A 21,946-nucleotide genomic window follows, 5' to 3' on the forward strand; every position below is an offset into this window, starting at 1 on the left:
ATAAATAATCTTCATTGTAGGTTCACCCTTTTAGGATCTACTTTACGTTTTCGTACCATAATGCAGTATTGTCTTTAACCGCTTATTTAGGTTCCATAACAGGCGGTTAAGCGGTTTTTTTATTGGTCAAGTCAAGCATGGACCAAAGAACACCCCAGATGCGTTTTAGAACTGGATGGTCAACTTGGCGGTGCCAGGTGGGGGCAGAGGGGCGTGACCTTTTGTGTTTTTCTTAAGGCAAATTAAAAAAAAAATCACGCCCTTTGTGTTTAAGATATCAGGTTGAAATTTTGCATACAGATTGTGTGCGGCTTTGAGTATTTTTTTTAGAGCCCTACGTGAACCCTGGCCCAAAGAGTGATTTTTTAAACAAAAATTTCCGGTTTTTCCCGAATTTCCCAGGTGCATGATACGGACATGTGAGTGGTATCGTTGGAAAGGGTGCGTTATACTGAAGAAAATGGCGTTTGAACAATGACTCTAGGCCAAATAGTAATGACCCAGTAAATTTTTGGAATATATATAAATGGGTCACCTTCAGATTTTCAAAAAAAAATTTCTGCCCTTTGTTTTCAAAATACAAGATTAAAATTTTGCACACGCGTTGTGTACATAACTATATATTTTTTCAAGAGAGTTTCAGATCCCTACGTCAACCCAGGCAAGGGTCAGAAGAGCGCAAAAAATTTGATTTTTTTCCCGAAGAAACTCCCAGTTTTCTCCGATTTTCCCGTTTCTGGTGTATAATACGGACAAGCGAATGGTACCGTTGGAAAGGATACTCTGTTCTGAAAAGACGAGGTATGAATCATGATCCTACGATAAATAGGAAGCAATAGCTGTTTTGAGTGAAAGTCTAAAATTTAGCTTAAAAAGTGGAAATCCTAAAAGGGTTAATGACCATTTGTGAATCTGGCGTCATATGTAGGTCAGTTGTTATTTCATATCTCAGTGTGTTATTCAAAAATGTTCTTGATGTTGAAGTAATAAAATAAACTATCTCGCCAGAAAAATAAATACATTCTACAATATTATTCGAGTTTAATGAAAAAGAAAAATGTCCAAAGATGAGACATGTGACAACTGATAGAACTGAACAGAATAATATGGGCGACAGTAAAAGCTCTTACGTAGTTTTCTAGAAAATCAAGGAAAAACTAATTTGTCTCTGAACCTAAAAAAAAAAGTAAGCTGTTTTTCCTCCTCTTAGAATAGATGTGATCATAAGCCTCCACCGTCTTCTTATTTTATTACTTAATATTATTTGAATTGCTTTATAGTTATCCTTGACGAAGAATTACCACTTTGCATTGGAAATAATCTGTATTTTTTAACCTTCAATTTCCCTGAAACAGCTGAAAGGTAAACTGTGAACTATCAGTATTTTGTTTTCCTAGTGGAATTATGTTTCTATCTTGCTTATCTAATGAAGTTATGTCTCTGTTACAGGATGAACTGCTAAAGCTGAAGACTCATCCTCTGTCAACTAAAAGACCTGCGTGCTTGGATGAAGCATATAACAAGTATGTAGTAGTTCAGTGTTTTTTTCTTCGATTTAATGTTCATACAATATTTTAACTTACTGATTCTATATGTAGTGTACTTGAGCACAAAGTCTGAAACATTTTTTTAAGATAAAGGATCACTAATATTTTTCATGAATCGTGAAAATTTACTCGGATGATCACTTTCTGTCCTGTAGCCCTGTTTCTATGTAAAGGCTACCAGGCACTAATTGAAAACCTAGGTTTCGCAAATATTTTTAATGGTATCCAATACGAGGAGGTACTGAAAAAATCACCTTGTTTTATTTTTGCCTACACGTACATTGTTTAGGTGCATTTAGGTACGCATGTCTGCATGCACTACTTTACTCTAATCGCCTTCAAAATATTGTCCACGTACTTTGATACACTCGTCCCAATGTTGAAAAGTTTCGAGATTCTTGCGCAATACTATTCAAGTTTTTCCGTAATGTCTTTGTATCACTTCCCTTTTAGATTCTTCAGCCGCGGGAACAGAAAAGTCACAGGGCGCAAAATCGGGCGGGAAATGGAGCAAAAGCACCATGTTGTTCTATGCTAAGAACTGTCGCACTGCTATGATCGTGTGACCTGGAGCATTGTTGTGGTGCAGTAACCACATTCCATTTCTCCCCGGTTCTGGACGTTTCCATCACACCCTTTCACCATATCTTCTTAAGATATCCAAGTAAAATTGATGGTTTACCATTTGTCCTTGGGGAACAAATTCCTTCTGGGCAATCCCATTCACATTATTTAAAAAAAAAAAAAAAAAAAAAAGTTTTCATATTGATCGAACTTGTAGTTTCTCGGGATGCGGGTAATTTTTAGTTTTCCACTGACTGGATGCTTATTTTGATTCAGGATCGTATTCGTAGCACCAGGACTCATCCCCAGCCACAATTCGTTTGAGAAAATTTGGATCATTGAGCAGTTCACTCCTCAGATTGCGACAAACATTCACTCGAATGTGTCTCTGCTCCTCTGACAGCAATCGAACCACAAATTTCGGGAAAACCCGTCTAATCTTCAAATCAGTTACAATAGCAAGTATTCAAGGATATTCCCACTTCTTCAGAAATTTGCTTGAAAGCCTTTCGACGATCTTCATTCAAGTTCTTCCCTACTTGCAAGTAGTTCGAAGCTGGGCCATCACATGGCGCATCTCTCGCCTAATAGAATTATATTAGAAAAGCCTATACGCCCGTATAAAGGCCCCACATTTTCCCCCTTATTTTGTCTTCAAATTTCAAGCATGAGATTGTTACATAAGTTTCAAATCAGTTTTTTCTTCGTGACCGCAAAGTTGATCTAGGGAGAGGCCATTACGTCAGCCTTTCTTTACTTTTAAGCTGGGGGTAACAATAACATATATATTTCAAGAAGCTGCATGTAAAGGTAATATATATATATCTACGTACAGAGAGTTGCCAGGAGGGAATTCAAGAACATTAATTCGTTCCCCAGTACATTATGTAATTCCTCCTCATTTAATAATACCATATCTATCAGATTAACTCGAATTCGTATTAACACAGTCATGTGAAAAGTTATATAAAACTATTTTGTTGAACCTCCCAAATCCTTTGAGCATATTCCAAGCCCCAAACCCCCCTCGTTAGCACCCGTGATTAAATGCTTGCTGAACTTGACTAAGTAGTTGTTGCCTCAACATGCGCCCACAATACCCCTCGTTTGATAGGATAATTCAATAAATTTTAAAAGAGGAGGTACCTCCATGCTTACGATACTATGGAACGTTCACCTCCTAACAAGATAAGTTTCTTGTCCAAGAGTACCATAAGTTTCTTGGTTCTCGTTAATTCAAACAAGGAATAAACATTTTACAAACACTCTTAATTCCAATGGCACATGTTGAAAAAAAGAAAAAAAAAAAAATCCCCAGAAGCACATACATACACTCAAGCCCATGGCCTTACCCCACGCAAAATTACTAGCAGAGAGTTTTTTCTGTTGTTTCTATTCATCAAATAATAATAATAATAACTCATCGCTTGTACTAGTGACACAATTGTTTGCCCAAATGTAGTCTATTTTCAGTGCGGTCAAGAGCATTCGATGTTCCCGTCACTTTAAGATTTTTCTGCACAATGTTCGCGGAAACTTGTCTTCCATGTTGACACAATCCAGTTGCATACATCCGCTAACGATGCACACTGCAAACGGCCTGCTGTTGTAGTTCCTTCGGTTCCTGTAGTCAGCTAGTTCCTATAGCAGTGTCGAAAATCTGCTGTAAATGGTTTATTGGTAGATATCCAGCGGCTTAACATACTTGTCAGACCCCCAAGTATTATGGCCATGTCTGTCCTTCCATCTTGCAGTCGATCCTTTAACAATTTCAACCAAGTGACTGCGAAAACTGTCGAATGCCAGTAAAGAACGTAGGCGAAGATGAACCCCAGGACATTTTCCCCATACACTTCGGTTCCAGTCAAGAACAAGAGTGTCATTCATCCACCCCTTGCTCTGCACACAACCAATAATACCTGAAGGAAATTTGACTTTCGGCAACATTTTCCACTTGAAAACTACAAACTGCAGAAGCTTCTTCCCATCAGCTGTGACAGCCAACGTAACTGTAGCTCTTTTTCTCAGCACCAGTGGTAACGAATCGTAACTGACTTTTTCACCTTTTCCGTTACAGTGTAGTTTTCGACAGATCAAACCAAATTGGAGTTTGGTCTGCGTTTGCGATCTATGAGAGCAAGTAACGTTGTTCTTTGCACTTCTGACGCTATAGTGTTGGAAATTTAGAATTTTTTCTTTGTATTCAGCAAGTACCTTCTGGCACATGGAAGTACGGTGACGAAAATTCAAGCTGTTTCTTCTCATCATGCGCCATAACCACCCCTCGCTCGCTTTGAAATCACCAATGACGATATTTTCCTCTCAAGCAGCACTCAGCGCTTTTATTTGACACATTTGCCACGAAATCTCGATTATGTGTGTCACGAACATATTCCACAACCTTTTTTCTTTCTTTCTCCACTCGGAGAAACTTGCAAGTTTTGTCCCGAAATGCACGTCTGTTTCTGCTTTTGTTCTTCAATTTTCCTTCACTTAAACTTTCGAGATCCACTTTTAAATTCTCTTGGAGCACTATGCTTTCCATGTTCTTTAGCAATCTGCACCACTCGGAGCTTGAACCCAGCTGTGTAACTTGCAACCTTCCCCATGTTTATTAACTTGTTCGCTGCCACTTGACACCAGCATTCATACCTATTGCTGTGTGCCATTGACTCCATTTTGCGTCAAGAGGTAGTTCTCATTGTAGACATTCCCTGTTAAGTGGTACGCAGGTATAGAGCTTTTATACTCTGGTGGCACACAGTGTTGGCCTGGTCATTTTCTGTAGTGTTCTTGGTTTCCGCTAGATGTAGCTAGTTTGTTGCAAAAGACTAAATGTTGCAAAAGTGTAAGTGGCACATTGGGTTGGGGTACTGAAATCAAGGTTGCAGCGAAAGGAACACCTGCTTTCACCACCTAAATCCAAACCACAGTAAACTTTTGCTTTTTCCGTTGTTCGGACTGTCATCTGTAAAATGAATAAACAAGGCTACATTCCCGTTTCTCAAAACTCAGTTAGCATATCAGTTCTTCCTCACCCACTCTCGCACCCAGTTTCGACAAGATTTCTGTGGAATCAATCATGATATATTAAATAAAGGAACTGGTTGACTGACGGACTGACCTTGCAGAGTTTTCGTCTGGACCTTCCGATGTGCAGTGCGAGAGTGAGATGATTCATCCTTCATTCAACAAACAAGTTTTTAAAAGTCGAGGATGTTATAAAAGCAGGAAAGAGATAAGTTTAAAGTTTCGTTCATCCCGCCCATCCTCCACGTCACGCCGTGATTTGCTGAATCAACAGTGCATTGTTTACTTGCGAAGATGTCTGGAACGGTTACAAGAAAACTTCTCCCGAACATTTAGTTACTTTCTTTTCAAACCGGGAATAGGGCTTTTATATCGCCAGTTTGAAAATCAGAAATATAAGACAAAAATAGACTGAAGGGCTTTGATAGGCGTATAGAGTAAATATATTTCAGACCTAAATTATTACTTCATTCAGAGTCGTAATAAAACTAAACTCAGCACAGTAGTGTGCATTTACACTTTCTAGTGCATTATCGATGTAAAAGTTTTATTAACTGAATATTTTCATTGTTACAAGCATTCATTGTTGATAACGCAGGCATATACACTACTACAACTTTCAGTGAAATACTTCCTAAAGTGAAGTGAAATATTTCAAATATAAAAAAGCGTGTGTCAGTAGTTGCACTTAAAATCGTTTTATTTGTTTATCTTCACTTTCGTGCTAATAGTCGTCCGAACATAGCCATATAATGTTAAATAGAAAGTTTAATTTCATTTCGTAAGCTAAACTTCGAGGAATTTATTTTCCCATCCTTTTTTCATTTTAAAAATTTAAGATGGCAAACCAGTATACATTTTTAGAAACTACATGCATTAATGAAATGGCTGTGAAATAAAATTACCGGTACCAGTTTTCACATGTCATGAAGAAGCGTCAATGAAAACTCGAAAACACTAGTGATCAGTAAAACTTTATTATTATTTTAATAGTTCTTTAATTTCATGACGTGAGTCTTAACATCATTTATTTGTGTTGGATTGTAGGAAGAGTATTAAAAAAGTCATCGAATTTTCTTGCTCTCATGATTGGTAGCAACCTATGAACCGGTTCCAAAACAACCGAAACTGGCACTCCACCAGAAGAATGTCCTCCTGTGTGTTTGGTGGATTGCTCGCGGCATCGTGCATCGGGAACTGCTACCAGCTGGTCAGAGCATCAATGCAACTGTCAGCAATTGAGCCGTGTTCAAGAAAACTCAAAACTCTGGAGCCAGCACTTCCTGAATCGCAAAGGGGTCCTCCTGTTACAGGTCAACACTAAGCCCCACGTGGGTAGGATGATCCGGGACACCATTCTGCGCCTTGGATGGTAAACACTATGGCATCCACCATATTCTCCGGACACTGCACCGTCCGAGTATCACCTGTTCCGTTCCTTGGGCAATCACCTTCGAGGACTCCAATTCAAATCCCTCGTAGAGGTGCAAATTCACTTTATACCCTCCTTGCTTTACGGGCCGCCAAGTTTTACCAGGATGGAATCCATGGCCTTCTAGTACGTTGGCAAAAGGTCGTCGATGCTGATGGGGACAGGTGCGTGTTAGGTGACATATTGATGTTCGAAGGTGGTGGGTGAAAAAGTGACAGAACTTTTTCGGCTATTGTTGTAGATTCATCAAGGGAGGGAGATTGAAACACTTAATCTTATATCGTCTCAGGACGCGCTATATAATATAAATCATATAAGTCCTAAGTATGTCATCGGAGCTGCAGCTTCTTTGTTTACAGAGCCTTTAGCAACAGCACCTTCACTACACCATGTGCCCTGTCGTACTGTCAGAAACCATCTTTCCTTAACTGCTCTTTAGATTCCGCCATCAAAGTCTTTCATTGTTAATAGTAATTACCCAATTCTATCTGAAGTTGAAAGAAAAGTATAAAACTTATTTTCCTTACTTGTATGTACTTATATATAAAATGTATGTGTTTAACATCAGATTTTCACATGTAAAGGAGTGACCTAGAGCCACCAGATTTGGTACACAAATAGATGTTCACCAGATCTAATCGTGTACGAAGCCCTTTTTTGATTTTGACGTCAAGGGATCAAATTTGGAGGGCAGTTGAAAATGTATGCACGGTTCTCGTAGTTTCTAAGAATGCTATGGATGCAATCCGCATTGCATGATTGTTATGCGGCTTACATAGCAGAGGATACGTATCGGGGGATGGAGTATAAACTTTTTTTCCTATATTTTAATCGATGCTCTGAATTAGTGTCGGCAACAATGGTTGCTTACTCTTTACAGCTACTTATGGAATAAGATACTTAGGATAAATAACCGAAAAGGTATTCGAAATATTTGAAAAACTCCAATTGTTTTCCTGTTATAAGAAACATAAAGGGGAGTAAAGTTAATTTAACAGTATATTTTGTTGATTAACCTAAATGTCGCAAACAAATGTTACTAACCTCTTCATTTACCAGGTATGATTTCTCATGCCTTTAGTGCGTAACTACCACTCTTGATTCACTCACTGGCTCGGTTATTGATAGCAGTAAACAATATAACCTTGCAGACCAGACTCGGATTTGTTTATATTTTAGGTTGTGATTGTTTTCAATTTTTGAACTGAACTAAATGATGCATATAGTGTATCAGGGGCGGATCCAGGACCGATTTCTGGGGGGGGGGGATTGTCATACTGCTACTTTTAATGGCTTCCAAACTTTGGGATGGGTTTTATTTATATATATAAAATAAGAAAGTTTAATCTTCTGGGGGGGGGGCGATTGCCCCGATCGCACCCCGCTGGATCCGCCCCTGTAGTGTATTATTTTCTTGTTAAAAATAAATTCCTTTAAATTCTTGCTTTTGCAGCGCAAGAGGAGTTTGGGATCCAGAGCGTTGGCATTTAGAAAAGAAGAGAGCTGAAACCCCTCCAGATGATGAGCGTGGAGGTCGTGGAGATGTTCCCTCTGAGACTCATAAGGTAAGTATTCTTGAAGAGTTCTATACAGTCAAAACATTCACATTTCGTCCATTGTAGTCAGAGGTTTGCCTCCTGATGGAAGTTTATTAGTAACGCTGCTTACTTATAGCGGAATTCTTATACATATTCAAGTAAAGTACGTTTGCTTATTTATTGTTCTCATATGATTTTTTTTTTTAAAGAGAGGTATTTTAAAATATTTAAGAATTAAGTTACCATCGAATTAAAAAAAAAAAATGAAGTGAAGTCTACTAGTTATGCCACCTACCTGGCGTTGTTTCTTTTTCTGTGCATCCTTTAATTTCGCGAAGACATAAATTTCATAATATTTTCACCTATATATCGTGGAATAAGCCTGCATTGAAGCTACCCTATTCCAGTTACACAATAAAAGAAACACTTACTTAAAATTTGCATACGCCTCATGTTTCCTGGAAACTTATATAGTGCATAAACGTGTAATATTTCAAAACTACTCGGGTTTCTTTTTCCGGTAGTAGTTTTTAAAATATTGCAAATGTTTATACACAATATATCTTCAGGAAATGTGGAAATGGGTGTGAAAAATTTAACTCTACAGTATTCCAGTTACCAATGTGAATTCGATCTTATGTTGTTCACTTAAATATTTAGTTGTACACATAAAATCATATGTGGCTGTGTAGGTCAGGTTTCATTTCTTGAATCTTTACTGTAACATCATCTAGTCCTTTTTGTGTTTCAAGACTGTTAATGTGTGGAAGGGGAGAAAATTTCTCAATTATAGGTAATAATAACCTATCCAAAAATAAAAGAGGCAGTATTTATTTCTTGTTGTACCTAATGTAGGTAGATGGTATTCTGAATGGAGCTTTTCTACTTTTCTTTCTACGATTTCTAAGACACTCTTAAAGTTGTAGTCTTGCTGAATTCAGTGACTTAAAGATGCACTTACCTGCTTGAATTAATAGCAGGACTCATAGCTAGTCAGTTTTTTTTTTTTTAAATAAAAGTTACTTTTTTTTTCAACTAAAACTTACTTTTTTTTGGGGGGGGGAGGTAAAGTGACTTTTTCCTGTGATTTATGTATTGCATTGGCAGTTTTCTAAGAAAAATATAAAAATAAATGAAAAAAGACAGAAACTTGTTACTCATTACTCTTCTGAAAGCTTCAGTACTTGCTGCCACATGTGAATCAGTTTTATTCTCACTTCAGCTTTTATTCTTTCTAAAGCACAGTGGATGGTTGGTGGATGCTTAAGCTATCATGGTGGGGTTGAGAACTTTCTTGTATCATAATAGTCTTTTAGTTTTCTCTCGTAGTAGTTAAGTTTCGTTCAACGTTGTGTGTGTGTGTTTGTGTGGTTCATCATGTTCTTCTTGTGTTATGCTTCTTATATGTTCTTCTTAAGAGTAGGTGTTGAATTTGAATATTTCATGACTTTGAAAACTCGCAATGCTAAGTTAAATATAGTGTCTGGGATGAAGAAGTTCAGAAATAGGCCAGAACTGGTTCCACTTACTCAGAAGTTTCTTACATCTGCTAAGTCTGCTTACCGTAACTACAAAGCATACTTAGAAAACCTAAGAAAGGAGGAAGCTCAAAAAGAAGAAGTAAAGAAGAAAAGATGATACAAAACAACAAACAAACAGAGAGGTGCTGGAGAAATTGGCAAAGGAAAAAAGGGGCATGATGGGATTTTGGTCATTTTTTCGTGTGTTTTTGCCACTTTTCTGTGTGCTTTTGGTCACTTTTGGGTCACTTTTCAACTATTTACAAGAAACCAGACCACTATGACCCCTGTAATAGGATTTTCATACCGGGAAATATTTGCAGCGGATAATTAACGTATGATGAACGTATGGATGTTTTAGCGTGTATACCTGTCTCTTATTATCCAGGTGAATAGAATAGAATAACCAAAGAATGTTAATATATGGTTATTCTATTCGTTCCACCTGGGATAATAGAGGTAATAAGAACCAAATAACAATGCACTGTGTTGTTTAAGGTAATTTTTCGATGAAGATATTTGTTACAAGCGAGATTTTTTGTACATCTTTGTCCAGAATAACTGGTGCTTGGTTTCAGATTCTTTATTATATTTGTGTATTTTGCTTAGTTTTTTCTGGTAATAACGAATAAAATGAGGTAGTTGTGTGACTTCGTAAGTACTTTAGTAACCAAGTTCTTCAGCATTCATTTGTTTGTCTCATAACTTGAAGCAAATTGTGAGATTCATTTTAGAAAGTAATAAGGTGTTCATGCCTCAATTAATTCTTGCTTAATTGTGACTGTACTTTCTTCCTACAGCGTCGTCCTGGAGACCCTCGAGAACGCCTGCGAAAAGAGCAGGATGGCATTGTACTTAGTCCACAGCGCCGGAGTTTCAATTCTGGCTGCTACGTTACAGTTCCTCAGAATCGTCGCCCTGATAGTCCTCTTGGGAAGGGAGACAGGTATTTATATAAGTGTATATTGACGTAACATAAGAACTGCCAAAGGAGTCATTTTGATCCCTCAGCAATATTAAACAATTTTTAACTTTATCATAAACTAGCATCAATTACCTGATTCGCTGGGTTAAATTAAGAAAAAATAGTAAGATATTCCGTTAGTCAGGCACTTTATACTATTACTAAAGCGCTCTCTGATATCGATCATTTTCGATCATTTTATATTTCTCTCCCCTCCTCCTACCCGATAATACGGGGCTGAATTTAGATTTAATCGGCGTCTGAAGTGTCACTGTTCATTACAGCGAACCCGAAAACTATTGATTCAGCAGTAATATCGGTCATTTTCGATGATTTTATATACCGGTATCTCCCCATGTTGTGGGGCACGGCAGCGGAAGTGTCACTAGTCATCTCAGTGGCCCCGAAAACAATGGATTCAACAATGATAATGGTCATTTTCGATCAATTTTATATATCTTCTTCCTCCCCCAAGTTTCGGTGCTGAATTTGGATTAAACGGGATCGGAAGTGTCACTGTTCAACTCAGCGATCCCAAAAACTATGGATTTGACACGAATATTCGCCATATTCTATTATTTTTATGTCTCCCCTTCCCCTCCCCCAAACTGCGGGGTTGAATTTGGATTTAAACAGTACTGCAAGTGTCACTGTTCATCTTAGCGACCCCGAACACTATAAATTCGACACTAATATTGGTCATTTTCGGTAATTTTTAAATTTTTCTCCTCCCCCCTTAAGTGATATGACAAAAAAAAAAAAAATCTCAAGTCCGAAACTCATTTATGTTGAACATTTTATCGAGATCGGTCAGGTGGTTCAAGAGTGATGAAGTCACAGTCATATATATATCCCTTCCGTAAGCTGCACCATCAAAGTAAAATGATAAAAGTCGTCCCAGGCCCTAACCTCATCTATATTGAAAATTCGATCGAGATCGGTCAGCTGGTTCAAGAGTTTTTTCAAGAGTTAAGTTTTATTTATACTTATATATATATATATATATATATATATATATATATATATATATATATATATATATATATCTCCCCCTCTCCTAGGTTCTACCGTCAAAGTGAAAAAAAAGAAGGAAAAAAAAAACAACTTTCCAGCCCCGAACCTCATCTATGTTAAAAATTTGATTAAGATCGGTCAGGTGGTTTAAGCGTGATGAAGTCACAAAGACAGTTACTTCTATCTATTTATTTATTTATTTATTTATTTATTTATTTATTTATTTTTTACACACACACACACACACACACATATATATATATATATATATATATATATATATATATATATCCCCTCCTCTCCCCTACGTTGCACCGTAAAAGTGATATGATAAACATCCCAGGTCCGAACCTTATCTATGTTAAAAGTTTGATCGAGATCGGTTTGGTGGTTCAAGAGTTGTTAAGCTTTATTCATTTTCATATATTTCCCCTCCTCCCTCCCCCTCTCGTAAGATTACCGTCGAAGCGAAATGACGAAAAACTTCCCAGGTTGTCGAACCTCATCTATGTTGAAAGTTTGATCGAGATCGATAGGGTAGAGGTCTGCACGGGCTCGGGCCTACAAAGCGTATATCACTTCGGGCTCGGGTCGTAAATGTTTTAAATATACAACCATATTTCTCGGGCCTAACTTTGTTAAGTATACTGTGCAACGATATATATTGCACCGTTCTTTCTGGAGAACTTTTAAAGCACAACTGGAAAATTAAACCTCTAATTGTTGTAAATAAAAACACAACTTTGCGCCTTTAGTTATTACCTTTCTGTAATTCGGGCTCATTTGATTATCACATAAGCTCGGGCCGGGCTCGGACCTAAATGCTAAAACATATTTCGAACTCGGGTCGGGCCTCACATTGTAAATTTACGAGCCGGCCCGGGCTAAAAATTTCGGACCGTGTAGACCTCTACGGTGGGGTGGTTCAAGAGATTAGGAGTCACATAGTCACTTTCAGTTTTATAATATAGATTATAATGTAGTCAATAAAGAGGCGGTACTTCTCTTTTTTCTAATCATAGTGTCCGTAACATAAATAATAGTGTTCAGATTTCGTTAGTTTTCTCAGGTAAAAGGATTTACCTCGAACTACCAAAGGGGTCATTTTAAGTACTGCTTAAGTTTCTTGTCCGTTTATTCAATTCGTGAATAGTAAGACTGACAAATATGGTGTGAAGTTTTGAAAGTTTGTTAAAGTGAAGAATAAATATATCTTAAATGATTTCCCATATGTAGGAAAACAGACTTTTTTTTTTTTTGTAATTACTAACTTGTCAAAAAAAAAAAAAAAAAACTGTTAGATGATTTCAGTTGTCTGTGAGAAAACCACTATTTTACCATGTTACCTTCGCTACATTGGGTTTAGTCTTGCAGCTTTTGACCCGTGACACGCTTCAGTAACTACTAGACCATCAGCAAATGAATGAACATCAAATCATCAGTTGCAGAAATATATTCAACGAGGGAATACCCAGAAAGGAAAGAGAAATGATCGAAATCTATCAAGAATTAGCATTAAACAGCTCTTACAATCAGAGAAATAATCCATCATTTTAAACCTTAATACTGTTTTGTTGCATTTGAAATGTAGCTTTACTATGGTGTAAGAAAAATCATGGGACTATTGTGGCTCAGTGGTAGAGCGTTCACCTCTGGTGCGTGGAGTCTGGTTCGATTCCAGCTCACGCCAAGTGGGCTTTGTGGTGGAGAAACACCATGTTCGTGGGTTTTCTCGTGGTTCCCATTTCCCCCTACTTTATTTTATTCGTTCCACCTTTTCATTCATTTCTCATCTAGCCTATCCGGCATATACGTGGGACGTAAAACTTAAAGATTTCACTTGCAAGAAAAATTTGACTACGAGATTTTTGAGTGATGACTAAAGAAACTGGAAACAGTTTCGTTTTACAATAAACAAAGTTGGTATTGACATAGTAAACAAAGTGGCATATAAATATTCTGAGAGGTTGCTGGCAGAAGATGGCCTGTACCTCTCTTTATAGGATGTTTTACCATCAGCATTATCAATTTTTATTCGAAAAAGAAGAAAGTTGAATGTAAACAAAACTGAATGAGTGGTTCTATGCAAATTCGTCTGTGGATCATGCACAAAAGTGGTTCGAAAGTATATTTTGTGCTGTACCTGTCGTGAATAAACAGAAGTCATATCACTATGACGGCTCCTGATTTTTACGCCAAATATTCCAAGTGCCAGTAAATTTTACTATTTTGGTGGTAAAACCGTAATTTCAGGGCGGAGAGAAAGAATTTTCGGAAGATTGGATTGTATTATTCGTATATATACACACATTTAACTTCAGACCTGTGTATACGCTTTGATATAGACTATTTTCAGAATTTAGATATGTTCTTAAAAGTTGTGTCGGTTTCTTTGGTTATACAATAAATTGAAATATAAATATATATATTTTATTAATGTAATAAGTTTTCCTAATGCTATTAAAAAAAATCAGTTAAACTATAAACACTGGTTCAAAATGACTCATTTGGTAGTTCTTGCATAGTTTATTTCCTAGTAGGTGTATTGCTAAATGTAGTAAAGAAAATATTTGGCACATTTTTCTTAAACTCGGAAAATTCTCTTCCTAGAATCTGAAAATATAAAATGACGGAGATTGGTTTTTGTAATCTCCAAGTCAACACACACGTTTTTTCAGTGAGGAATTAAAAAAGACGTAGAACTCAAATGTACACAGTGCTGGCTCGTAAACAGAAAACACAAAAAGAAACATAACCACAATTAAAACACGTGTTTACAAGGAAGAAAAAGGAACGTTCAACTTAAAACGATCACTAAATGTGTATTACTATGAAAAACACCGGTTTGTAATTAGCTTACTGCTTGTTTTGCATATTTTATGTGTCGTTATAGCCCTCAGTCCGTATATTTATATAATCTAGGTTACTGTTTTATCCAAATCCATCTAAACACTTCATTTAAGTATTACCTTTATTATTGTAGTACGTAATAAATTGAACATTCACATACTTTTAAATGTTGTACATGTATATACAGGGTGTCTACTGACCTGGAAAACCTTGAAAACCTGGAATTAGCCTGGAATTTACTTTTGGACCTGGAAAACCTGGAAATAACCTGGAATTGGACGAGGAACCTGGAAGTTTTAAAATTGTTTTTAAAATATTGTTTTTAGGATTGGTATGGAATAAGTATATTTTTGTAAAATGCAAGAAAGTTATATACTACATCATCAGTTAAAAGCCAATAACTTATTCAGTGGAGACGTAGTTGAGAAAGACAGACAGACGTGAGCAGAGTGCAGGCGGTGAATGTTTTTGGAAAGTATGTTGAGGGTACAAGAAGAGACTGAATAAAATTTTATTTGTTTGGTATGGTCGTTGTGAATAACAGTGACTACAAAAAGAGCTACAAAAAGGCATACAAGCCAGAAGCTTTCTCTGTAGTTGCTGCTTATTTGCATAATATGAATCAAGCTTATTTGCTGCTTTGTAAAGACATTGGTTTACATGTTTCTGTAGCAAGAGTAGTAGACAGGTCTGGAACAACATTCCGCTTATACTCCTGTGCCGAAGCTTTTTAACAGGAGTCCAAGCCCGCGGATGTCGCAGTGAACACCATTCCCGGTGGCCGAAAGGTGTATCACCGGAAAAAAGTAAAATTGCACACATCTAAACGGAATCACTTTTTGTATTTAGGTTAATATTTTATTTTTCAGCCATTAAAATGGGGAAAAGTAAAACTAAATTCCAGGACTCGTGGAAAGGCCAGTGGAAATGGATTATTAGGTCCAACGATCCATTTAAAGCAGGTTGTAAACTCTGCAGAACTGATTTTGACATTTCAAATATGGGAGCTGGATCATTGAAATCTCATGAAAAAGGAAAGAAACATCAAATAGCTGTTAAAGCTCTTAATGCACAATGTTCGATCGTAAAGTTCTCAAGCAATGTTAACAAGGAGCCTTCCTGTACAAAAAATTCTACAGCGTCTTCCAGTTCAGTGACTGGCACATCATCTACTCCAGTTGTTCAGGAGAAAAATGAAAGCCTAGCATAAACTAGTGGTGTAATAAAGAGTTATCTTATCAAAGATCAAGTGACGAAAGCAGAAATAATCTGGACATTACACAAAGTTACAAGTCATGCATCGGCCAGAAGCCAAGCGAGTGCATCGGATTTGTTTCCTTTAATGTTTCCTGAGTGTGAAGTCGCTAAAAATATGCAGTTACAGAAAGACAAAATAGGTTATGTCATCACTTTTGGATTGGGTCCATATTTCCAACAGACGTTAGTTACTTCGTGAATTACAAAATTGTGAATTTTTTGCAGTATCGTTCGACGAAAGCCTAAACACTATCTCACAGAAAAATCAAATGGACTTAGTAGTTCGTTTCTGGCACAGTGACGAAAATAAAGTTCTATCACGTTATTTAACATCAGTATTCCTCGGACATGCTACTGCCCAGGATTTTTTAAGTGCATTTATAAATACTTTCAAGGACAAGGGTCTCGATTTTTGTAAGTTACTTCAGATTTCTCTTGATGGCCCCAACGTTAATTTGAAATTTCTGAGTGATTTGAAGGCCTATCTGAGTGAAGAAAATGGTGAAGGTCCACAGCTTTTGGAGACAGGAATGTGCTCTTTACATATTGTTAATGGGGCTTTTAAGACTGCGCATACCAAAGCTGGTTGGAATGTGACAGAGTTTTTGAGAGCGTTGTACTATTTATTCAAGGACTTCCCTGCAAGAGGAGCAGATTTCATGGCAGCATCTGGAACAGCAGTTTTTCCTCTTAAATTTTGTTCTATTAGGTGGGTGGAGAATTCTAAAGTTATCAACCGTTCCATAACTATGATTCCTGCCTTAAAAGTTTATATTGATGAAGTGAAAACAAAACTTCCTGATACATCAAACTTCTCTAAAGTAAAAGTCCACATCTCTGATGTACTGTTGCCTGCTAGATTAGGGTTCCTTCACTCCGTATCTGTAGAACTAGAAGAATTCCTCACTAAGTACCAGACAGACGGTCCATTACTACCGTTTCTATGGAGTGACCTAAACACGTTGATTGGTAGTTTGTTAAGCCGCTTCGTGAAAGATGATGTCTTAAAAGTAGCTAAAACTTAAAAAACTGACCTCAATAGATGTTTTCAATAAGGACATCTTAAATCCACTTAATCTAGTTGATGTTGGATTTTCTACGGTTACATCGCTTAAAGGAGTGAAGGATGTTGATATATTGAACTTTAAGAAAGAATGCAGAAGATTCTCCCAAGAATGTGTAAAAAATTTATGTTAAAATGTCCTTTAAAATACAGTGTAACAAGAGCCGCAAATTGCTTGTCTCCAGAAACTATGACCAACGAAACCCTTCGTGAATCACGTATCACACTCGCCCTGGAGACATTTGTCGAGAAGGAGCAAATAATACCCGTAAATGCTGATATGGTGAAACGGGAATATTTAAAATTTTGTTCAGACACAGCACGAAAACTGTCAAATTCCAGTTACAAAAATGGCATTAGACGTTTTTCTCCATGATCTGTTAAGTAAAGAAGGTGCCTCCAATGCGTTTAAAACATTCATGCATAAGATATGTATACTTTTCCATAGCAACGCAGCAGTGGAAAGGAGTTTCTCCATTAACAAAGAGTGCATTGTTGAAAATCTCCAAGAGGAGTGCTTGATTGCCCAGAGAAGTGTGTTGGATGCTGTGCGTGTTGCTGGTGACATATGTAATATGAATATTACAAAGAGTATGATCCAGTATGTGAGGAATGCATCAAGCAGAAGAAATGAATATCTGAAAAACCGCGGTGAAAAAGAAGAGCAGCTCGAGAAAAGAAAGTTATTAAGAAGAGAGTTGGAATTAAAGAAGAAAAGAATACTAACTGACGCCGAAGCAGAAGTAGATACATTGGAAGAACAGGCGAAAAAGTTAAAAGGGATGTTGAACTCTAGAAGTTAAATCTCAAAAACTGTTCACTGTGAAAGTTGTTTTCTATATTTGTTATATAATGTGCGTGGTTCCATAACATTTTCAGTTTTTTTTAAACTTTCATGTTACAATACATTTTTAAATAAAATATAACTGATGGCCAGTTCCCATCCAAGAAGAATGTGCAGTAACGTTTAACAGTATGGACTACTTTGCATTAAGAATTTGTATTATATATGATCATTTTCTTTTTACTTCTAAACTAATACTAGTTTGACAAAAATGGCGGGAAAATAGCTTACTCACGCTAAGTCCTACCAGACTTAGCATAAAATACCACAAGAGTACTTTAAAGGGAAGTGCTTATAGTAAAATACTCTTGTGGTATTTTACCCCATAACTTAGCGGTGAGTAAGCTATTTTCCCGCCATTTTTGTCATTGTTCATCAACACTCACGTGCTACTACTATAATATTAGTTTATTTGAAGTAATGTTTTTGACGGAAATTTACTGTTACACAGGGTGAACCTTAACTAAACCGATAAACTTATATCTTTTCATCTTGTCACTTATAGAAACTATCACTTGCCATATGCATTCTCTAATTACCAGTTTTTGTTAAGAACTATACAAAATTGCATTAACTTATACGTGTTACAATAAATGTCACTCTACTGAATAGACCTGGAAAAAAAGAAAAATAAACCTTGAAAACCTTGATAAAACCTGGAATTTGAAAATGAACATTTAGTAGACACCCTGATATATCACAAGATGGATTCTCTATATATTATATGTTTTTCGTTGCTATGACGACTTACAAAACATGTTACATCACTATCACAACAGAACATCAACCATAATATCAGAAAAGAAATTGCATCTATTTCTCTTTATATTTTCTTCTTCCTTTTGAACAGCTTGTGCATATTTTAAAAGCTCATTTTGCCCGTAAATACAAGTTATTATATAAAAATTACACAATACTGTTACAAACTGGCAGTCGATCGCATAATTTAAAATCAAACAATTCACATATCAAGGAAACAATATATATATATATATATAATTGAAATCTAATAAAAAGAGGAATTATTTATAGATTATTTTTTATTTTTTTTAAAAAAAAGTTTGAGATTAAATTTGGATAGAAGTCAGCTGGACCACAGACAGTTCTGTATGTATTTTCGGAAAGTAAGAGGCTTGGTATAGTTTCTGAAGGTAGATAGTGTGGCAGCACCATAGAAGAAACAGGAAGATAAGATCTCGGTGGGAATTTTCTTTGTGAAATTACGTACACGTGGGACGGATTGACCATTTCAATTTTAATTGTAATTTTAGTTCCTTATTATTCTTTAGTTTTAAAACTTAATGAGCTTCGTGTTGGTTTGAAAGTTGTCGCTCTTTGCAGAAAAAACTTTTATGTTAAGTGCGCGGATAATTCTATATTCAATTACGGTTATTAGTGTCCTCGAACTGCCGATTGTAAAGAAAACAGAATACTAATTTCGACAGCAGTGTAGATACAAAATAGCGATGTATTCTTATTCTTTCTTGATGTTCTTACATAACATATGCGTTCTTTTCAGGGAGGTGCATCGAGAAATTCCTTCTCGACGCATTGGCAGTGGTCGTATTGTGTCACGAGATCGAGACCGAGATCGTGACATGTGGGATTTCCGGTCTGATCGAGAGAAGGATCAGGATGATTTTAGTTTCCGGAGCCTTCGCGAAAGAGAGAGAGAACGCGAAGAAAGGTAAGAATTCAAGATACTTCAGGTTATCGTAATCTTAAAATTTTCAATAAATTATTAGTAAGTTACACTGTTTAACATGCTTGTGGAATGAGGTAAAATGCAACACAACTGTTTGTAATTTCAAGGAAAGCTCGTATAAATTTAGTGTATAATAATTTGGGAAAAGTATATCACCGTCCACCAAAGTGATGCCTCTTAACCTTAACTTAACCTCTACTTTTTTTTTTTTTTTTTTTAATGGTTCTTACTAATGCTGAAAATTTCATGATTAAGCCATTTGAAGTATGTTTTTCTGCATAGTTCCCATATTTGTATGGAATTCTGGAATATTTTGCATCATTTAACGGAAGCTTTAGTTTGTTGACAGCAAATATCATCATCATCATCATTATAGGTAATGCCATTATTGGCAGGTGATTTGCCGCATATGAGAAGCTTCCATGCTCTTCCGCTAACCTCTTCGTCTTCACGTACGATGAGGCTCCTTCGTGGCTAAGCGGTTAGCATATGCGCCTTTGGCGTGGGAGACCCGGGTTCGATTCCCGGTGGGAGCTTATGTGGTTCGGATTCCACGTTAATCAGTAGGTCCACGTCACATATAATCTCGCTGCTGAAAGGGACGTTAAACTCAAAATCTAATCCAATAATCTAAAACGAAATTTACCTGCTAATATATAGGTTGATTAGATTGAAATTTAGCGTCCCTTTCAGCACCGAGGCTATATGAGGTGTGAGCCTACGGCTTGTGATTTGAACCATATGAGCCCCAACCGGGAATCGAACCCGACTCGTCCGCACCGAAGTCGAGTACAGTAACAATATTAAAGCGAGCGAGCTGTGTTTAATTAATAGGAAATGGATCCCATATGAAAGATGTCATTTTATTGAAGAAACTAACTGCGGAGGGAGGGAGGGGTTTAAATTAGCCAAAGATGTGAAAAAAATGTTTAAAAACTAAAAACTACTGTATGCTAAGATAGAATTATTTCTCCGTTGTTCCTAATTATTTTTATAGCGAAAATAAAAGAGTGAAAAGGCTGATCATCATCATAGGTATTCTGCCTTTATTGGCAGGTCACTTGCCGCAGCTGAGAAGCTTCCATGCGTCTTTTTCTCAACTCTTTGTTCAAGGTCCCACAAAACAGACTTTTCTTTCTTTTAAAGGCTTCTTTCGCCATTCCTATCCTTGCTTTTATTTCACGTTCGCATTTCATGTCATTACTAAAAATACTACCCAGGTATCGAAAACTATTCACTTGTTCTATTTTTTCCCCTCCTACTTTTATATTTGACAAATACCCCTTCGTTCCAATCACCATGGCTTTCGTCTTTCTAATATTTATTTTCATCCCATATTCTTCAAAGCCCTATCTCATTTTTTCTAACATTTTATTGATTTTCTTTTCAGATTCTGCAACAAGCGCCATATCGTCTGCAAATCTTATGCATCTAATCATTCTACCTCCTACCGAAATGCCATCATCATCTTGTAGGCTCTTTTTCACTATCTCTTCTAGATAGACATTAAATAGTGTTGGCGACAGGCAGCATCCTTGTCGAACTCCCCTTCCAATTGCACTCTCTTCCGTCAGTTCTTCCCCTATCCTAACACTTACTTGTTGGTTCATGTATAAGTTTCTTATGAGTCATTTCTATCTTTCCATTCCAACCCTATCTTTGTTAGAACTCCCAACAACAATTCCCAATTCACGCGGTCAAAAGCCTTTTCTAGATCAATAAATACAACATACACCTCTTTCCCTTTTTCTATAAATCTTCCACCGATCACCCTTAATAATCCAATAGCATCTCTTGTGCCCTTGCCTCTTCTGAACCCGAACTGCTCTTCCTCAGCATCTTTATTTGTTCTTCCATATAACCTTCTGTTCAGTATTCGGAGCATAATTTTAGCTGCATGAGATATGAGACTAAGAGTTCTATAATTCTCACATCTCTTTGGGTTCGATTTCTTAGCCATCGGTATCATGATCGTTTTCAGAAAGTCTATTGGTTATTCTCCTGTTTCATATATTTCATTGCATAGTCGCCACAATTCTTTCTTTCCCTTGTCTCCTATATTTTTAATGAATTCGATTGGTATGTTATCTTTTCCTATTCCTGTTGCCTTTCCATTCCTAATCTCGGATACAGCCTTTTCAAACTCATCCCGAAGAATACTAAATCCTTTATCATCTTCGCCTACTTCATTTTCCACTTCAACATTTAGGCTACACGGTCTGTCCCTACCCTCATATAAGTCTTCAACGTATTCTTTCCACCTTCCTATGACCTCATTTCTCATGCTGACTACCTTCCCATTCTTATCTTCTACTGCCATCATAATACTCCCTTGTTTCCTCCGAAAAAGGCTGAAAATAGACTTTAAAAAAGTCAAATGCGAGTATGACATGAAACTTCGTCATACTTGCAGCTTCTCAAAGCATGCTCGGAATATCCTAAAATTTTATTTCTGTCTTTTTTTCATACCAAAAGGCAACTTCTCCGCACTATTAGAAATTTATTTTATTATTATTATTATTCACTATGATTGTGTAGCCAGCAACTACATATGATTCAAACCTCGGTACTTTGTCGCTGGAAATCAGGGTTCGATACCCGGCGGAAGCTCGTGTGGT

The 21,946-nt window shown here is 36.8% G+C and overlaps 1 protein-coding gene across 9 annotated transcripts in view; it reads left to right on the forward strand.

The window, feature by feature from the left end:
• LOC145692808 (uncharacterized) overlaps nt 1–21,946 on the forward strand; it is a 150,718-nt gene that overhangs the window by 17,230 nt on the left and 111,542 nt on the right. For all 9 annotated transcript variants that reach the window (XR_014132643.1, XR_014132644.1, XR_014132645.1 and 6 more), the window contains exons 3-6: nt 1,450–1,523; nt 8,027–8,138; nt 10,432–10,577; nt 19,143–19,310. Coding sequence is in view for 6 of the 9 variants with exons in the window: in XM_081768300.1 (XP_081624426.1) it covers nt 1,450–1,523; nt 8,027–8,138; nt 10,432–10,577; nt 19,143–19,310 (500 nt within the window). In the remaining 3 variants the exon portion in view is untranslated. The remainder of the gene's footprint in view (nt 1–1,449; nt 1,524–8,026; nt 8,139–10,431; nt 10,578–19,142; nt 19,311–21,946) is intronic.

Source organism: Thermobia domestica, chromosome 8 (genome assembly GCF_964235325.1).
Source record: "Thermobia domestica chromosome 8, izTheDome1.hap1.1, whole genome shotgun sequence".
NCBI classification, from domain to species: domain Eukaryota; kingdom Metazoa; phylum Arthropoda; class Insecta; order Zygentoma; family Lepismatidae; genus Thermobia; species Thermobia domestica.